The sequence below is a fragment of the Salvelinus alpinus genome, chromosome 4, assembly GCF_045679555.1.
Source record: "Salvelinus alpinus chromosome 4, SLU_Salpinus.1, whole genome shotgun sequence".
NCBI lineage: Eukaryota > Metazoa > Chordata > Actinopteri > Salmoniformes > Salmonidae > Salvelinus > Salvelinus alpinus.
In genome coordinates, this window is record NC_092089.1 from 65,484,168 (window position 1) to 65,502,249 (window position 18,082).

Below are 18,082 nucleotides of genomic sequence, written 5' to 3' on the forward strand. Positions count from 1 at the left end.
CTATCTTTCAGTAACACACTGTCTGAACAGGGGAAGGAATGGCAAACAGTGAAGGACTATGACACGCACACAGGCAGAGGGAAGGACAGACGGTTGACATGCATCTCACATGAGACAGCTGGCAAGATATCGATACCTTGATTGGCCAGTCACAGGTCAATAAACCTAAGTTCGCTTGAGTATAGGATGCACGTTCATGACAACCGCACAGGCTCATCAGGGATTTTAGGAATATATTTGAGGTAGTTTGTGACTTGTAGCCTTTTTAGAAACGGACACTAGATGTCTCTCTCGCTCCACCGACAAATCTGAGTTTGTAAAAAAGAAATGGTGAAACAGAGGACAGAGTGAAGGGAGGGGGGGTGGAGTGGTAGAGTTGGGAATAAATCAAGTATTGAGTTTTTGACTGGAGCATCACAATGGGACACAGAATCAGACACCTCCAAAATTGAGTGTCTGATTTGGGGGGTATATACGTCAAACAAGGAGTGTGTGGAGCACGACACACACACACACACACACACACACACACACTGATATAAAGATAAAGCTCCACTCCTATTTCCACAGTTTCATATGGGTACCTGCGCTCCCATTCACTCAGAAAGACACTTGAATGCGTGTATGCACAGACATTGTCCCACACGTTTTGAATCTGTATATACCCACACATTCTCCTAATCGGTCTCTCCCTGTCTTTGTTTCTCTTCCTATTCCATCCGTCTCCCAGATTTACATTCAATTGAATTTCACACTCTCCCTCTTGTTCTTGCTCTCAAATGTCAACTCAATGCAGTTTTGTTTGTTTTCTTCCACACACACATCCAGAATGACATTGATTCTCTCTCTGTCTCTCTCTCTCTGTCTGTCTCTCTGTCTGTCTGTCTCTGTCTGTCTCTCTCTCTGTCTGTCTCTCTGTCTCTGTCTCTCTGTCTCTGTCTGTCTATCTTCCAGGCCCCAGTACTACAAGCTGATAGATGAGTGCATAGCTCAGATCGTGTTGCACAGGAACGGAGCCGACCCAGACTTCAAGTGCCGTAATCTCAGCCTGGACGTTGAGGGGTTAATTGGTAAGAGAGCCACTCCATAGAGTTCCATGCGTGCATCCACGCAAACACACGATGCAAACACACGGAGCGGTTCCGAAACACGCTTGCTGTTCTACAGCTACCACAAGGGGGAAACAGAGGTGGGGGTTGTGTTATTTTAGTGGTTGTAACCATGTTGTAGTCTTACAACTTGGCACGTGGAGCTCGTAAACGTGGCGCCTGTGGCCCATAAACCAGGAGAACAGGTCACCAGACCAAAGGAACTTGCTGTCTCAGCTCCAGTCTATAACCTTCTGTCTCTCTCTCTCTCTGTCTCTCTCTCTGTCTCTCTCTCTGTCTCTCTCTCTGTCTCTCTCTCTGTCTCTCGCTCTCTCTCTCTCGCTCTGTCTCTCTCTCTCTCGCTCTGTCTCTCTCTCGCGCTCTGTCTCTCTCTCGCGCTCTGTCTCTCTCTCTCGCTCTCTCTCTCTCTCTCTCGCTCTCTCGCTCTCTCTCTCTCGCTCTGTCTCTCTCTCTCGCTCTCTCTCTCTCTCTCTCTCTCTCTCTCTCTCTCTGTCTCTCTCTCTCTCGCTCTGTCTCTCTCTCTCGCTCTGTCTCTCTCTCTCGCTCTCTCTCTCTCTCGCTCTGTCTCTCTCTCTCGCTCTGTCTCTCTCTCTCGCTCTGTCTCTCTCTCTCGCTCTGTCTCTCTCTCTCGCTCTGTCTCTCTCTCTCGCTCTGTCTCTCTCTCTCGCTCTGTCTCTCTCTCTCGCTCTGTCTCTCTCTCTCGCTCTGTCTCTCTCTCTCGCTCTGTCTCTCTCTCTCGCTCTGTCTCTCTCTCTCGCTCTGTCTCTCTCTTTTATATTTCTATATATATATTGCTTCTGAATGCGTACCCACACTCTGGCCTCCTTTAAGGTTGCTGTTATTATCGGTGGAAAGCAGCCCAACTCTGCCTTGCATGCATTATTTCGTGTTTTTCTTTGAACTCTGGAAATTGTGCACACAGTTGTTGTTTTTTCTGTTCTGTTCGAGGCTTGTTCCATTTAGTCCTGGTCTGATGACGGCGTGGACTCACTCTCCCTCACAGACAACGGAACTGCTCCCTCTCTTCTCTCCCATCGACTATGTTCTGTTCGTCATTCTTTCTCTTTCTCCTTGCTCTTCTTACTCTTTCTCTCCTGATCTTTTCTTATCCTGTTTGGATTTTTTTCTCAATTTCTCAATTTATTTTTCTTCTTTAATGCTGTTCCTGGATTATTCTCTCTCAGTCTTATTTCTCTCTTCCTTATTTCTCTGAGCGCTGTGCCTTGTTGGTCGCTCTCTCTCTCGGCAAATCCCCCGGTAGCCTTCCCTTCCACGCCGAGCAGACGTTTCTGCACATGCTCAGCCTACCCCCGGGACCCCTTACCACCTGTGGACTCCAGTCCCACCAACAACCACCTCCTATTGGCCAAATAGACATTCCCTGACTCCACCCCCTGCTTATCGAGCCACCCTGATGGGTCAGTCAGAGGTTCCGTCTAGAGCAGTGACGGTCATCGAAATTTGAATGACTGTTATTGGTACTTTAAAAAAAATATATATAATAATTTACGCACATGTATGTGCTGCTGCTGGAAGGGGGTTGTTGCCTAGGCAACCGTAGACTCCTTTGCTAGAAATACTTGCTTGTTTCAGCAAGGAGAAACACCAACGTTTCATCACGTTGTAAGGAGTCCATGTGACCGTGGAAATGCCCGGGCCTCCTGTCTTCGGTCAGCAGTTCGTTCCACACACTCACAAAATGGTTATTTTTCTTTTTGGAACGCTGTTATTTTATTTTCACGACGGTCTTCATCCATAATCGTCGGTTACAGAAGGATACGGCAGTTGTGCCAGCCCTAGTTCCGTCTCCTGGGGCTGTTTCTCAGTTCAGTTTCTTTAGACGGGGTTGAAAATGGAAAACCGAAGGAAAAAAGGGAATGAAAATGTGGGAAAGATGAATAGAATAAAGTGTTGTGAGAGATTAGAAGATTAGTGTTTCCTGGCAGATGTGGGTGTCTCTGTGGGTGTCTCTGTGGGTGTCTGTCGGTGTGGGTGTGTAGATGGGTAGTGACAGCTCCCCACAGATAGGATCAGACTACATAATGAGATGCCTGGGCAATCGACTCACAGATCTAGACTTTGAGGAGTGTGATAAGAAAAGGCAGACTGATGGATACGCAGGCAGAGTGAAGGACGCCGTGTGCCTGTGTGCCTGTGTGTGTGTGTGTGTGTGTGAGAACGAGTGCCAGACTGAAGGGCACAATGCCTCATCTCTGAGACGTGATCAGGTCTGCCTGGAACTCACTCTCACCCCTCCTCTCTTCTCTTCCTCTCCTTCTCATCCCTCGCTCTGTCTCCCCACAGACAACATGGTGGACAAGACCAAGGTGCAGAGCAGTGAGGCCAAGGCCATAGAGCTGGAGAAGAAGGTGAAATGCACACACACACACACACACACACACACAGGATTGTAATGAGATTCTCTCCGAACTCACCTCTCCCTGACACACAACTACCAGTCTAAATGAGAAAGAGGAGAATGAATACACACATGCCTGACCGCTTCCTGATGGAGAACACACACTAACACGCGCGCACACACACACACACACACAAAAAAGGTCTGACAGGATAATTGCAAAGAGTGAGCTGAAACTATCTCCATCACACGTACACACACACGCACATTCACACGCTAAATCCCACATAATCATACCTATTCCATGGAAATATGGACAACCACACTCGGTGTCTGCCACTGACCACACACACACACACACACACACACGTTGGTTGATAGGGTAGTTGCTGGCAGCCTCATACTGGCAGGATTAGGGATGAGACTGTCAGAAAGCTTGTCCGTAAGAGGAGGAAAGCTAGTATCTGCAAATGAAACACCAAACCAGCTGTGTGTGTGTGTGTGAAAGTATATTTGAGAATGTGTGTTTGTGTTATTTTCATTGGACACTTAAGCTGTGTTTCTTTTTTTTTCTTTTTTTCCCTGTATAAACTCATGTTGCTCAATAACTTGACATTGAGCTCTGTGCCATTTTTAATAAGCCTCTGTACACATTTTGTGGCCTGACTCTGCTACTCTCTCTTCCCCGTAGCTGAATGCGGAGCTGACGGCGCGCCATGAGCTGCAGGCGGAGCTGAAGAAGACGGAGGGAGACTATGAACAGAGAGTCCAGGAGCTGGCCACTGAGAAGGAGATTCTGGGCTCTGAGAAGCAGGCGAGAGAGAGCGAGAATCAGACCTTACTGGGACAGATCAACACGTTCAAAGAACAGGTACGCGTGCGCTCACACACACACACACACACACACACACACACACACACACACACACACACACACACACACACACACACACAGGAAACCAGAGCTCCAACTTCCGCTACTCTACCAATAAGAGTGGAGTAGAGCACTCTAAACTCCCCTTCACCAATACCAACGGAGGAGAAAATACTGGGGGCTTCGGAGGCAAGTAGCTCAAAGTGTTAGACTCAACTGACACACAGAGAGGGAGGGAGGGAGAATGGAGGGAGAGGAGAGGAGGATGAGGATGGATGGAGGGAGGGAGGATGATGAGGTGAGGAGGATGGAGGGAGAGGAGGAGGAGGATGGAGGGATGAAGAGGATGAAGGGAGGGAGGAAGAAAAATGTCCGAGTCCCAGTGCTGCACCAGTTGCACCCTGCCTCATAGTGACACACAGAGTGTGTGTTTGTCCACGTAAGTGTGTGTCTGATGGACGGACAGGTCCCTTCCCCAACAGCCTGAGGCCAGCAGAATCGTCTCATGGTCTATTACGCACGTCCAACTGTCCGTCCCCACATCACCACACGTATCAAAGACCCTCTCGTCAACAGATCATTCACTCCCCCCTCCGTTTGAGACGCAGCCCCATCAGTGTGTTCACGTGTGTAGTGTTGCACGGTACACTGAAATTGAGAAGATCAAGTCCATCAGCTCAGCCCCTTTTTATTGCTCGAAGAGCAAAGTCTGGCCTGTGTTGTTATCTCCCCACTGATGCTGCACAGACGTTAACACACTGGAATAATGCAACAACGGTATGTAGAAATGTTGAAACTGCTCATTACTGTTGTCGCAAAACAATGTCCATACAGGCTAGAACACTTTTACAAAGCAAGACACTGGTAGCTTCCACCTTTTAATTGTAGGATAACTTTCCCTGCTGGCTTACAGCGGAAGCAACATCAGTTCACTACCCTAGTACTTAGTTTGGGATAATATGCAAACTGTAAAAGCAAAATATGCTGATTGCCACCAAAAACCTTATCCAGTAGATTCCACAGCCACAAAGTCAGATACCACAGCCGCATTCTGCCTCGCGAATGACGCAGTTACTTTAGAGACGGCGCACACTTTTCTAAAAGAAGCGATTGCTTCTTATATGCCAATGTTGTTGATCAATAAAACATGTTCTCTCAGCAGTTGGCAATAAAATAAGTGGTAAACGGAAGGGATTGTTTGTCATCTGTAGCCCCATGAAATCAGCTAAAACCAGCTCGGCTCAATGCATGCAGCACTCACCTACTGAATAATACGCATTCACCTGTATTGTGACACGGCCTGGGCTACATCTTGATTTACCCAGTTTATCAATAGACAAATAAAATTATTACTATTGTTGTTTTCTAGTTAGATTGGTAGAAACAAAGTGAAATGAATTTTCGGATTTGTGTAGTCTTTTTGAAACAATTTTAAAATGTAATGATATTGAACTCAGAAGACGGCCCAGCCTTTGAACAGAGCAGTAGCTGAATTTATCTGTCTGGATCAAGTGCCATTCTCTGACTTCTGGTGTCGTGACGGTATGGAGTATATCGATACTAAACCTGGTATCGGAAGTAAATATTCTGGTATCGCGACAACACTAATCACATGTCACTCACTCTCCCCCCATATGAGGCTGTCCCCTTCATCTGTCTGAATGCTCATAAGGACAGCCAGAGTTCAGTGAGGAGCAATTCTCTGTCCCTCAGTCACAAGAACATGTTGGCAGACACACTCAATCTCACACACACACACGCACACAAATTTAAAAATACAAAATGTCTTCTCTCATGATTTAGTAGTATGGTGCTTTCATACAGTAAAGTAAAATCTCCTCTAACTAATATGTTTCTCTCTCTCTCTTCCTCTATCCGTCCCGCTCTCTCTCTCCAGATAGAGACGCTCAATAAGGATCTGGAGGAGGCCAAGACCAGAGTCGTCACGGTCCATGTCCCAGTTGGCCCTGCTCCTCCCACTGCCCCCCCTCTCCCAGGGCAAGCTAGGATGCCCGTGCCCCCTCCTCCACCCCTACCCGGCCAATCATTCCTCCCTTCCCCACCTCCCCCTCCTCCCCTACCAGGGATGCCCGGCCCCCCTCCGCCACCACCCCTACCAGGGATGCCCGGCCCCCCTCCGCCACCTCCCCTACCAGGGATGCCCGGCCCCCCTCCGCCACCTCCCCTACCAGGGATGCCCGGCCCCCCTCCGCCACCACCCCTACCAGGGATGCCCGGCCCCCCTCCCCCTCCTCCCCTCCCTGGTGGTCCTGGAATGCCCCCTCCACCCCCTCCTGCACCTGGCATGGGCATGCCCCCTCCTCCTCCTGGTATGGGGGGCTGGGGAGCCCCTGTGCCACCCCCTCTGCCCTTCGGCCTGTCGCCCAAGAAGGAGTACAAGCCTGAGGTGCAGCTGAAGCGGGCCAACTGGAGCAAGGTGAGGACGGGGGAGAGAGACAATGAGTGTGTGCACATGTGTTAGATGGTGAATCAGCCTTCTTTTTCATTACAGCACGAGCCTTTGTTAGTGTGCGCGGGCATAGGAGTCAAGAGAACAGCAACATCTTTAGTTATTGTCAGCGTGTGTGTGTGTGTGTGAGTGCATCCTAAGACTGTGACCCTATGTGAGTGTGTCTCTGTTCCTGTATTCTCCTCCCTCTCATCTGCGATGGTTAAAACATCAAAACGGCCCTCTGTCTCTCTTTAGCCTAAAGCTACTGTTTAATGGCTTCAGCTGAGTTCATCAGCGTTTAGTTTCTCTCTCTCTCCCTTCCTCCCTCACTCCAACCCCCACCCCCCCCTTCTCTCCGTTCGTTCGACGGGGTTGGTGAGAGCTCTTTGACGAGGATGTCACAGAAATTGCTTTTTAATAAGGCTGCTTCTTTTAACTCCGCTGGTGGAAGATAATTAAATTGCTGCTAGAGAGGACAGCATTCTTTTGTAATTTAAATGTAAAAATAAAAATGAAAAGGAATTATCCTCGGCCCTTCAGCCCCTGTATCACATTCTCTCCCCCCGCCTCCCTCACCCCCACAACCCCTCCCAGAGGCATCTTTCGTAATGAAAGGCTCATATCTCGTTCAAGTTACTACCTCTCCTCTGATCCTGCCTCTCTTTCCTCTCTCTATTTCGCTTCCCCGTTCTCTCTCTTCTTTGCTCTGCTCCTTGATGAGAGAACCAAAGGGGGGGGGAAGAGAAGAGGGGGAGAGAGTTGGAAGGGGAAAAAAGGCACTTAATTGTGAGGAGGTGGTGTTGATGGTTGGAAGAGAGAAGAAAGTGAGTGCCGTGGCGATGGCGGAGGAAAGGAGGGAGAAAGGGAGAGGAGGATAAAGGGAATGGATTCCTTTCTCTCCCTCTCTGTTTCTCTCCCGCTCTCTCTCCCTCTCGCTCGCTGTGTGTGACAGGGCTAGTTGTGTGAAGCTCATGGCTTTTGTGTGGAGGAGAATAAGGATCAGGGAAAATTACTACTTCTTTCCTCTCCTCTTCTTTGTGTCTCTCTCTCCACCCCCCCCCACTCCCTCACCTCCTTTAGCATCCTTGTTCTCTTTCTTTCTTCCTCTGTCCATCTCTCGCTTGATTGCTGTATAGATGGATGAATGATTTTTTGCAAAATTGGATGGAAGGATTCAAAAGGCATTTATCTTTCTCTCTACCACCCTCTTCCCCCCCCCCCCCGGTACAGATTGGATATGAGGATCTGTCTGAGAAGAGTTTCTGGACAAAGGCCAACGAGGATCGCTATGAGAACAACGAGCTCTTTGCCAAACTCACCCTGGCCTTCTCCTCCCAGACCAAGAGTGAGTGTGTCGGCCTGTGTGTGTACCATGGCACCATGTGTCCTGTGTGTGTACCATGGCACCATGTGTCCTGTGTGTGTACCATGGCACCATGTGTCCTGTGTGTGTACCATGGCACCATGTGTCCTGTGTGTGTACCATGGCACCATGTGTCCTGTGTGTGTACCATGGCACCATGTGTCCTGTGTGTGTACCATGGCACCATGTGGCCTGTGTGTGTACCATGGCACCATGTGGCCTGTGTGTGTACCATGGCACCATGTGGCCTGTGTGTGTACCATGGCACCATGTGGCCTGTGTGTGTACCATGGCACCATGTGTCCTGTGTGTGTACCATGGCACCATGTGGCCTGTGTGTGTACCATGGCACCATGTGGCCTGTGTGTGTACCATGGCACCATGTGGCCTGTGTGTGTACCATGGCACCATGTGGCCTGTGTGTGTACCATGGCACCATGTGTCCTGTGTGTGTACCATGGCACCATGTGTCCTGTGTGTGTACCATGGCACCATGTGGCCTGTGTGTGTACCATGGCACCATGTGGCCTGTGTGTGTACCATGGCACCATGTGGCCTGTGTGTGTACCATGGCACCATGTGGCCTGTGTGTGTACCATGGCACCATGTGGCCTGTGTGTGTACCATGGCACCATGTGGCCTGTGTGTGTACCATGGCACCATGTGTCCTGTGTGTGTACCATGGCACCATGTGTCCTGTGTGTGTACCATGGCACCATGTGTCCTGTGTGTGTACCATGGCACCATGTGGCCTGTGTGTGTACCATGGCACCATGTGTCCTGTGTGTGTACCATGGCACCATGTGTCCTGTGTGTGTACCATGGCACCATGTGTCCTGTGTGTGTACCATGGCACCATGTGGCCTGTGTGTGTACCATGGCACCATGTGGCCTGTGTGTGTACCATGGCACCATGTGGCCTGTGTGTGTACCATGGCACCATGTGGCCTGTGTGTGTACCATGGCACCATGTGGCCTGTGTGTGTACCATGGCACCATGTGGCCTGTGTGTGTACCATGGCACCATGTGGCCTGTGTGTTGTACCATGGCACCATGTGGCCTGTGTGTTGTACCATGGCACCATGTGGCCTGTGTGTGTACCATGGCACCATGTGGCCTGTGTGTGTACCATGGCACCATGTGGCCTGTGTGTGTACCATGGCACCATGTGGCCTGTGTGTGTACCATGGCACCATGTGGCCTGTGTGTGTACCATGGCACCATGTGGCCTGTGTGTGTACCATGGCACCATGTGGCCTGTGTGTGTACCATGGCACCATGTGGCCTGTGTGTGTACCATGGCACCATGTGGCCTGTGTGTGTACCATGGCACCATGTGGCCTGTGTGTGTACCATGGCACCATGTGGCCTGTGTGTGTACCATGGCACCATGTGGCCTGTGTGTGTGTACCATGGCACCATGTGGCCTGTGTGTGTGTACCATGGCACCATGTGGCCTGTGTGTGTGTACCATGGCACCATGTGGCCTGTGTGTGTGTACCATGGCACCATGTGGCCTGTGTGTGTGTACCATGGCACCATGTGGCCTGTGTGTGTGTACCATGGCACCATGTGGCCTGTGTGTGTACCATGGCACCATGTGGCCTGTGTGTGTACCATGGCACCATGTGTCCGTGCCTGTCAGCATTGCACTTGTCTCTAAAGTTGGCGTACTGATGAGGATTGTCTTTTAATTCTCTCTCTCTCCCCCCCCTCTTTCCATTCCATCCATCCAACAGCCTCCAAAGGTAAGAACACATACATTGTGTTGCGTGCCAGGACTGTTGTGTGTGTGTTCTAAAGAGCTCTGCTGCTGCTTGTCAGTGAGTGTATGAGGGACTGTGTGCGTTCTGGCTGTGAGTTGTCTCATTCTCCATGAGACGGTATGCTCCCTAGGTGAGATGGATTGGGTTTAGAGTTGGAGGGAGGAGAGGAGGGAAGGGGTGGACAGAGGGAGGAGAGGAGGGAAGGGGTGGACAGAGGGAGGAGAGGAGGGAAGGGGTGGATAGAGGGAGGAGGGGAGGGAAGGGGTGGACAGAGGGAGGAGAGGAGGGAAGGGGTGGACAGAGGGAGGAGAGGAGGGAAGGGGTGGACAGAGGGAGGAGAGGAGGGAAGGGGTGGACAGAGGGAGGAGAGGAGGGAAGGGGTGGACAGAGGGAGGGGGTGGACAGAGGGAGGAGAGGAGGGAAGGGGTGGACAGAGGGAGGGGGTGGACAGAGGGAGGAGAGGAGGGAAGGGGTGGACAGAGGGAGGAGAGGAGGGAAGGGGTGGACAGAGGGAGGAGAGGAGGGAAGCGGTGGACAGAGGGAGGAGAGGAGGGAAGGGGTGGACAGAGGGAGGAGAGGAGGGAAGGGGTGGACAGAGGGAGGAGAGGAGGGAAGGGGTGGACAGAGGGAGGGGGTGGACAGAGGGAGGGAGAGGAGGGAAGGGGTGGACAGAGGGAGGGAAGGGGTGGACAGAGGGAGGGAAGGGGTGGACAGAGGGAGGGAAGGGGTGGACAGAGGGAGGAGAGGAGGGAAGGGGTGGACAGAGGGAGGAGAGGAGGGAAGGGGTGGACAGAGGGAGGAGAGGAGGGAAGGGGTGGACAGAGGGAGGAGAGGAGGGAAGGGGTGGATAGAGGGAGGAGAGGAGGGGTGGACAGAGGGAGGGACAGGGGTGGACAGAGGGAGGGAAGGGGTGGACAGAGGGAGGAGAGGAGGGAAGGGGTGGACAGAGGGAGGAGAGGAGGGAAGGGGTGGACAGAGGGAGGAGAGGAGGAGGAGGGAAGGGGTGGACAGAGGGAGGAGAGGAGGGAAGGGGTGGACAGAGGGAGGAGAGGAGGGAAGGGGTGGACAGAGGGAGGAGAGGAGGGAAGGGGTGGACAGAGGGAGGAGAGGAGGGAAGGGGTGGACAGAGGGAGGGGTGGACAGAGGGAGGAGAGGAGGGAGGGGTGGACAGAGGGAGGGAAGGGGTGGACAGAGGGAGGAGAGGAGGGAAGGGGTGGACAGAGGGAGGAGAGGAGGGAAGGGGTGGACAGAGGGAGGAGAGGAGGGAAGGGGTGGACAGAGGGAGGAGAGGAGGGAAGGGGTGGACAGAGGGAGGAGAGGAGTGAAGGGGTGGACAGAGGGAGGAGGGAAGGGGTGGGCAGAGGGAGGAGGGAAGGGGTGGGCAGAGGGAGGAGGGAAGGGGTGGACAGAGGGAGGAGGGAAGGGGTGGACAGAGGGAGGAGAGGAGGGAAGGGGTGGACAGAGGGAGGGAAGGGGTGGACAGAGGGAGGGAAGGGGTGGACAGAGGGAAGGGGTGGACAGAGGGAGGAGAGGAGGGAAGGGGTGGACAGAGGGAGGAGAGGAGGGAAGGGGTGGACAGAGGGAGGAGAGGAGGGAAGGGGTGGACAGAGGGAGGGGGTGGACAGAGGGAGGAGAGGAGGGAAGGGGTGGACAGAGGGAGGGAAGGGGTGGACAGAGGGAGGAGAGGAGGGAAGGGGTGGACAGAGGGAGGAGAGGAGGGAAGGGGTGGACAGAGGGAGGAGAGGAGGGGTGGACAGAGGGAGGAGGGAAGGGGTGGACAGAGGGAGGAGGGAAGGGGTGGACAGAGGGAGGAGAGGAGGGAAGGGGTGGACAGAGGGAGGAGAGGAGGGAAGGGGTGGACAGAGGGAGGAGGGAAGGGGTGGACAGAGGGAGGAGGGAAGGGGTGGACAGAGGGAGGAGGGAAGGGGTGGACAGAGGGAGGAGGGAAGGGGTGGACGGAGGGAAGGGGTGGACAGAGGGAGGAGGGAAGGGGTGGACAGAGGGAGGAGAGGAGGGAAGGGGTGGACAGAGGGAGGGAAGGGGTGGACAGAGGGAGGGAAGGGGTGGACAGAGGGAGGAGGGAAGGGGTGGACAGAGGGAGGAGGGAAGGGGTGGACAGAGGGAGGAGGGAAGGGGTGGACAGAGGGAGGAGGGAAGGGGTGGACAGAGGGAGGAGGGAAGGGGTGGACAGAGGAGGAGGGAAGGGGTGGACAGAGGAGGAGGGAAGCAGAGGGAGGAGGGAAGGGGTGGACAGAGGGAGGAGAGGAGGGAAGGGGTGGACAGAGGGAGGAGAGGAGGGAAGGGGTGGACAGAGGGAGGAGAGGAGGGAAGGGGTGGATAGAGGGAGGGAAGGGGTGGATAGAGGAGGGAAGGGAAGGGGTGGATAGAGGGAGGAGAGGAGGGAAGGGGTGGATAGAGGGAGGAGAGGAGGGAAGGGGTGGATAGAGAGAGGAGAGGAGGGGTGGATAGAGGGAGGAGAGGAGGGAAGGGGTGGATAGAGGGAAGGGGTGGATAGAGGGAGGAGAGGAGGGAAGGGGTGGATAGAGGGAGGAGAGGAGGGAAGGGGTGGATAGAGGGAGGAGAGGAGGGAAGGGGTGGACAGAGGGAGGAGAGGAGGGAAGGGGTGGATAGAGGGAGGAGAGGAGGGAAGGGGTGGATAGAGGGAGGAGAGGAGGGAAGGGTGGACAGAGGGAGGAGAGGAGGGAAGGGGTGGATAGAGGGAGGAGAGGAGGGAAGGGGTGGATAGAGGGAGGAGAGGAGGGAAGGGGTGGATAGAGGGAGGAGAGGAGGGAAGGGGTGGACAGAGGGAGGAGAGGAGGGAAGGGGTGGGGCGGGGGAAGAGGTCACTGATGCCCTGTGACTAGCCACCTGCTGTCCTGGCACAGAGTGCTGTCCTACTGTCAACCCACACACCCCTCACCTGTCCAGCTTCTCCTTTGTCACCTTGTTCCTGTGTCACTGAGCCTTCTGCTCCATATTCATCATTACAGCTAGGACGCTCTGCCCACCGTCCTCAGGGGACAAAACGTGTGTGTGTGTGTGCCCCCCGCTTGTTCAATCGACCTTCAGCTGCGGTGCAATCAGAACACACAGTCTGTCTCACTCTTACGCACGTGCATATAGTCACTCAAACGTGTGTGTGTGTGTACACACACACACACACACACACACACACACACACACACACACACACACCCTCTCTCTGGCTGTCCGAGTCGTTGAAATGTCAAGGTTGTCAGCTGTCCCATCAGCATTCACCTCTACGGAGTGGTTAAGGTCTGCTGTCAGTCTGTGATTCGTTACCGTGCCTCTGGTCCCTCTGTGTGATTGGCTGAGACACGGCTGTCCCATTTGATGTCTGATAACCTTTTCTGATATCTGACTGTAAACACACGCTGCCCTTTTCAATAGCTCCAACTCCCTCTGACTGTCTACTTGTGTGTGTGTCCAATGTGTGTGTGTGTGTCCAATGTGTTTGTTAGCGCGAGAGCCTGCATGTTGTGTACTGTGATAAGCAGCCAGTCCTCATTACATTGGTTGACCTCTCGCCTCTACCCATCACTCCACTCCAATACCGCCAATATAAACAAGCTAACAAAACAACCCTCGCTTCTGAGGCTCTGCAGCGGCTCCATTTGCACTCCTCTTCCCATCCCTCGTTGCTCAGCCTAGTGAAACGACGCCTCCGTCAGCCCGCTGACCCCTGACCCCTGCCCTCTGCTGTCTGCAAACACACGCGCACACCGTTCAGTGCTGTGGGCTGGGTCGCGGGTCGATGACCTCATGGTTGCGGCGGCGGTGCTCGGAGCTGATGGTGCCGCAAAACTCCCCCCCCCCCCCGCCCTTATCTGTGTCTCTCTCCTCTATCTCTCTCTATAGCTGCTTGGTTCTCTTTTGAAAAAGCAACTTTATTTTTTTATTATTATTTTTTTGACGTGAATTCCCAGTGCAGTTGCGCTCCTGCCGGCAACGGGTTGCGTCTCACAGCGCATCTCTTTCAGATGGTTCAGCATTGTTACCGTTACTCCGCCTGTACTCCACCTCCCCGAAGTTTGCATTTCCTTCTCATTTAAAAGTGTTGTCGTAGAGGACTTCTCTGCTGCCGTCCCCCCCCCCCCCCAAAGGTAACGAAGATGACGTAGTGGTGGTGAGTCGACTCCAAAATAATTGATTCCTCAGCGCCTTGCACTTCAACTCCCGGTGTCGACACAAGATTCGATTCTGCCAGGAATCGACTCCTAAGATACGGTATTTTTGGATAGGGTAGGGTGGTATCCATATTTTCATGCCGACTTACTGTTTTTGTACCATACCGGGGTATACGGTATTACAAGGGGCGCTATTTGATGCACAATACAATTTAGCTAATAGGGATCTTGATCCAGGAGGGTTTGAATGTCTCTGCTTTAACCAAGAAGCTTGATCTTGCCATCTAGCCACTTAGCTAGCAAGTTAGAAAACCACATGCATAGCTGGAGCCCTGAGCTGGATAGAATTTCTTTGACGCATCTTAGATTTCTTATAGTTACGCTTAACTTATAAGCAGTTGCCACAAGGCGGGGAAGGCAAGCGTGTCACCTGCGTTCCCACCTTTTGGGGACAACGACTCCCATTGTTAGGGCGGGGACATGAGCATCTTGTCGTTACATACAGATCTCTGGCGAAGTGCAAGAGGAGGCGGAGCCAGCATGAGAGAGAGGAGAGGGCAGGGCGAAAGAATGTCTTGGTAATCTGTATCTCGCGATGTATTGTCTTGCGTTTTTCAACGCTTCACCAAAGTATCCTACGGTTCACTTTATTTAATTTACACAACTTTCCCCAGGCCTTTATAGCCTAAAAAAAAAAGTTTTGTGGTAACTGCACTGTGATTTTAAAACGTTGTTTTTCACCTAGAGGTTTTTTTTTTTTTTTTAGAGTTAAGGATCCCAACTTTGTTTAAACCTTCACAGCCCTTCTCTCCTCTCATTCTTTCTCGATAGCTGTTTGGAATATTTGTCTTTTACCGTCAGTTGTTTGCAGCTGAGTTGCTAGTTTGTTTGTTGAAATAAGCCGTGTAAAACTGCTTTTATGTGTATAGTTAAGGAAGTGGACGTGTGGTGCTTCTATAAACCCATATCTCACTGTTCTCCCTGAAGTGTGTGTGTGTGTGTGTGTGTGTGTGTGTGTGTGTGTGTGTGTGTGTGTGTGTGTGTGTGTGTGTGTGTGTGTGTGTGTGTGTGTGTGTGTGTGTGTGTGTGTGTGTGTGTGTGTGTGTGTGTGTGTGTGTGTGTGTGTGTGTGTGTGTGTGTGTGTGTGTGTGTGTGTGTGTGTGTGTGTGTGTGTGTGTGAGAGATTCTGGCTCTAATATCTGCCCTTTTGAAGCGCTCGTGTCCGGTCGTTTTCTTGAATATTCCTCTCCTCTCTCTTCTCTTGCCTCTCGATCTCTTCAGTGTCTCCCCCCCCCCCCCTTTTTTTTATTTACTTTTTTTCTGTTCTTCCTTTTCTGGCACAAGCTAGCACAGTGTTTGATAGCAGGGGCCTTTTGATGTCTGCTCCTCAGATAGGCCAATTAGTAGGAAAGAGAGATGGAGGGAGGGGGAGGACAGGGGGAGGGAGGGAGGACAGAGGATAGGGAAAAAGCAAGAGAACGGGGAATAATGGAGAGGGGGAGGACAGGGAATAATGGAGAGGGGGAGGACAGGGAATAATGGAGAGGGGGAGGACAGGGAATAATGGAGAGGGGGAGGACAGGGAATAATGGAGAGGGGGAGGACAGGGGATGGGAAAGGGGGGAGGACAGGGGATGGGAAAGGAGGGAGGACAGGGGATGGGAAAGGAGGGAGGACGGGAAAGGAGGGAGGACATGGGATAGTGAAGGGGAGTTGGAGTACGGGATAGATAGTGAAGAAGAGAGGGAGGACAGGAGACGGTGAAGGAGGGTGGACAGGAAAGGAGGGAGAGCAGAGGACAGGGAGGGGGGACAGGACAGCCGGGAGGGCAGGGGACAGGAAAGGAGGGATGCCGTGAGAGGACAGGAGAGTGGGAGGACAGGAGATGGTGAGGGAGGACAGGGGAGTGGAAAAGAGGGGAGGACAGGGGGAGATTACAGGGGGTAGGGACAGGAAAGGAGAGGGGACAGTGAGGGAGAGAGTTGAGGACAGGAGGAGAGAGAAAATACATATCGGGATGAGTAGAGGGGATGTTACTGTATTGATTAATATGGAAGTGAGAAAGGGCCAGAAGCATATTAATCCTCTTAATATGGTGATGATTTTAATAACCCTTTGTTTCCCAAACCAGCCCTCTCCTCCCTCCCTCCCTCCTCGTTCCTTCACCTCCCTCGTCTCTCCCCATCTCCTCTCTCGATTTTACTCAATTTCCTTCATCTCCATTTCCAATACAAGTTTCAAGATGTCTCAAGGCATGGTGATGCCTGCATATGTTCTTCTCTCCTTTCATCCTCCTCTCTTCCTCCCCCTCCCTCCTTCCCTCGTTCATTTGTTTGTGGCACACCTGAGCAGCACAGCGGCCTGGTTTCTGTCTCCGTGGAGATTATCCTCCCCCCTACGGAGCACGCTCAGTGACACCCCACCAGCCGGCGCTGGCTACGCCCCCTCGCCGCGCCACGATGAATACAGCGACCTACTTCATTACCACGGTTACCGGATGGCAAGTCGTGGCGTGCTGAGGCTCACACTCCCCGCTCCCTGCTAGTCTCACACACACACACACACACACACACACACACACACACACACACACACACACACCCGACGTTGATAGGGGTGGCAATAAGGTTCTCACGTCTTTGTCACAATTCTTTCCATATGGCCTTTGGACAGCTGCACTATAAGTATATTTTGAACATTTACCTACGTGTTTTTATTTAAAAGTGCGTGTGTGTCTCTGTCTGTCGGGGTGTTCCACAGCACTTACACACCAATTATAATGAGTCCTTTGATCTCCCTGTGTTCAACGGAAATCAATTTCCTACACTGTGTGAGGGTGTTATACGTGTGTGTGTGTGTGTGTGTGTGTCCTTGTGTTCCTCTCACTAAGACTATTCTGTGCTCTCTGCCTGGCCTCTCTCCGTCCTAATGATGTATCCTCTGCAGTACAGGTCACACCGGCCCGGTAATCACACACCAGTGTGTGATGAGGTGGGTCGACAGGACTTCCTCATCGCAGCCTCTCACACCAGCGGTAAAAATGGATATTGATGAACTAAAGTTAAACCTTCCGTTTAAAAAGAGGGAGTATTTTAGCAGGCTAGTGTTCCTTTTTTCTTCTTCTTCATGAATCTTGTTCCGGGGGGCAGCTCTGCTCACTTAGCTGGCACAGCCACAAAGTCCTGGAATCTGATTTTTAAATCAATATAGCCAGTTTTGACTTTGCAGCTGGCCTATCTAAGGGGAAATCGCTCAGTTCCTGCCTCCAGGACAAGACTCATGCCAATATATGTCAACCTGCAGTATTTTAAGGTCAGTCGGTGCTGTGTGTTCTAGCCAGGCTGTAGAGTGAGTAGGGAGGAGTTGGAGTGTTTTTATAAGGGCCCTATAAAATCCGCAACGCGGAGCTCGCGTACAGAATCGAGGCATCTAGACATTAAACAGAATTCAAAGAAACCTAGTAGGGGAATTAGCAACGTTTATTAAATTAATTAATTTACCCAAGTTCGTCATAAGACATGAACGGATCGCGTCAGTGATTTGTGTTTCCTGCGGCTTTTTGTTGAGGGAAAGGGAATTGCCCTCTGTCTGTGTATATGGTATTTCTGCCACTTGGTGTGGTCGTTAGCGATGATGCTAATGAAAACAGTCTTCTGGTAGATGGGAAAGGCTTTCCCTAAAAAACCTTCTCAATTAAACGTTAAACTACAAAGTAGCCCGCGCCTATCTGGCAGAATGATATCATGATTATTATTTGAGTTTTGGGACGAGGTTTAGAGATGCCGTGAGAGGGAGGGAACCCGTCTGTCAAAATAGGTAGATGGACCCCCCCCTCATCGGTCTGTCTTCCTTTTTCCTCGCTCTCTCCTCCACCTTCCTTCCTTCCCTCCTTTCTATCTGTCCCGCCAGCTGTTGGTTTGTCTTCACTTATTCCTATCGGAGAAGTCGCAGGGTAACATTTGTTCACCCGAGGAGGAGAAAGTGTTGTGAGTGTGTCTGTTACGCAACAC

At 52.1% G+C, this 18,082-nt stretch overlaps 1 protein-coding gene across 4 annotated transcripts in view; it reads left to right on the forward strand.

Annotated features, from left to right (window-relative positions):
- Nucleotides 1–18,082, forward strand: part of LOC139574167 (protein diaphanous homolog 1-like) — a 130,977-nt gene that overhangs the window by 57,741 nt on the left and 55,154 nt on the right. For all 4 annotated transcript variants that reach the window (XM_071398405.1, XM_071398407.1, XM_071398408.1 and 1 more), the window contains 5 exons: nucleotides 955–1,070; nucleotides 3,414–3,478; nucleotides 4,160–4,339; nucleotides 6,240–6,779; nucleotides 8,025–8,139. In XM_071398405.1, the coding sequence (XP_071254506.1) occupies nucleotides 955–1,070; nucleotides 3,414–3,478; nucleotides 4,160–4,339; nucleotides 6,240–6,779; nucleotides 8,025–8,139 (1,016 nt within the window). The remainder of the gene's footprint in view (nucleotides 1–954; nucleotides 1,071–3,413; nucleotides 3,479–4,159; nucleotides 4,340–6,239; nucleotides 6,780–8,024; nucleotides 8,140–18,082) is intronic.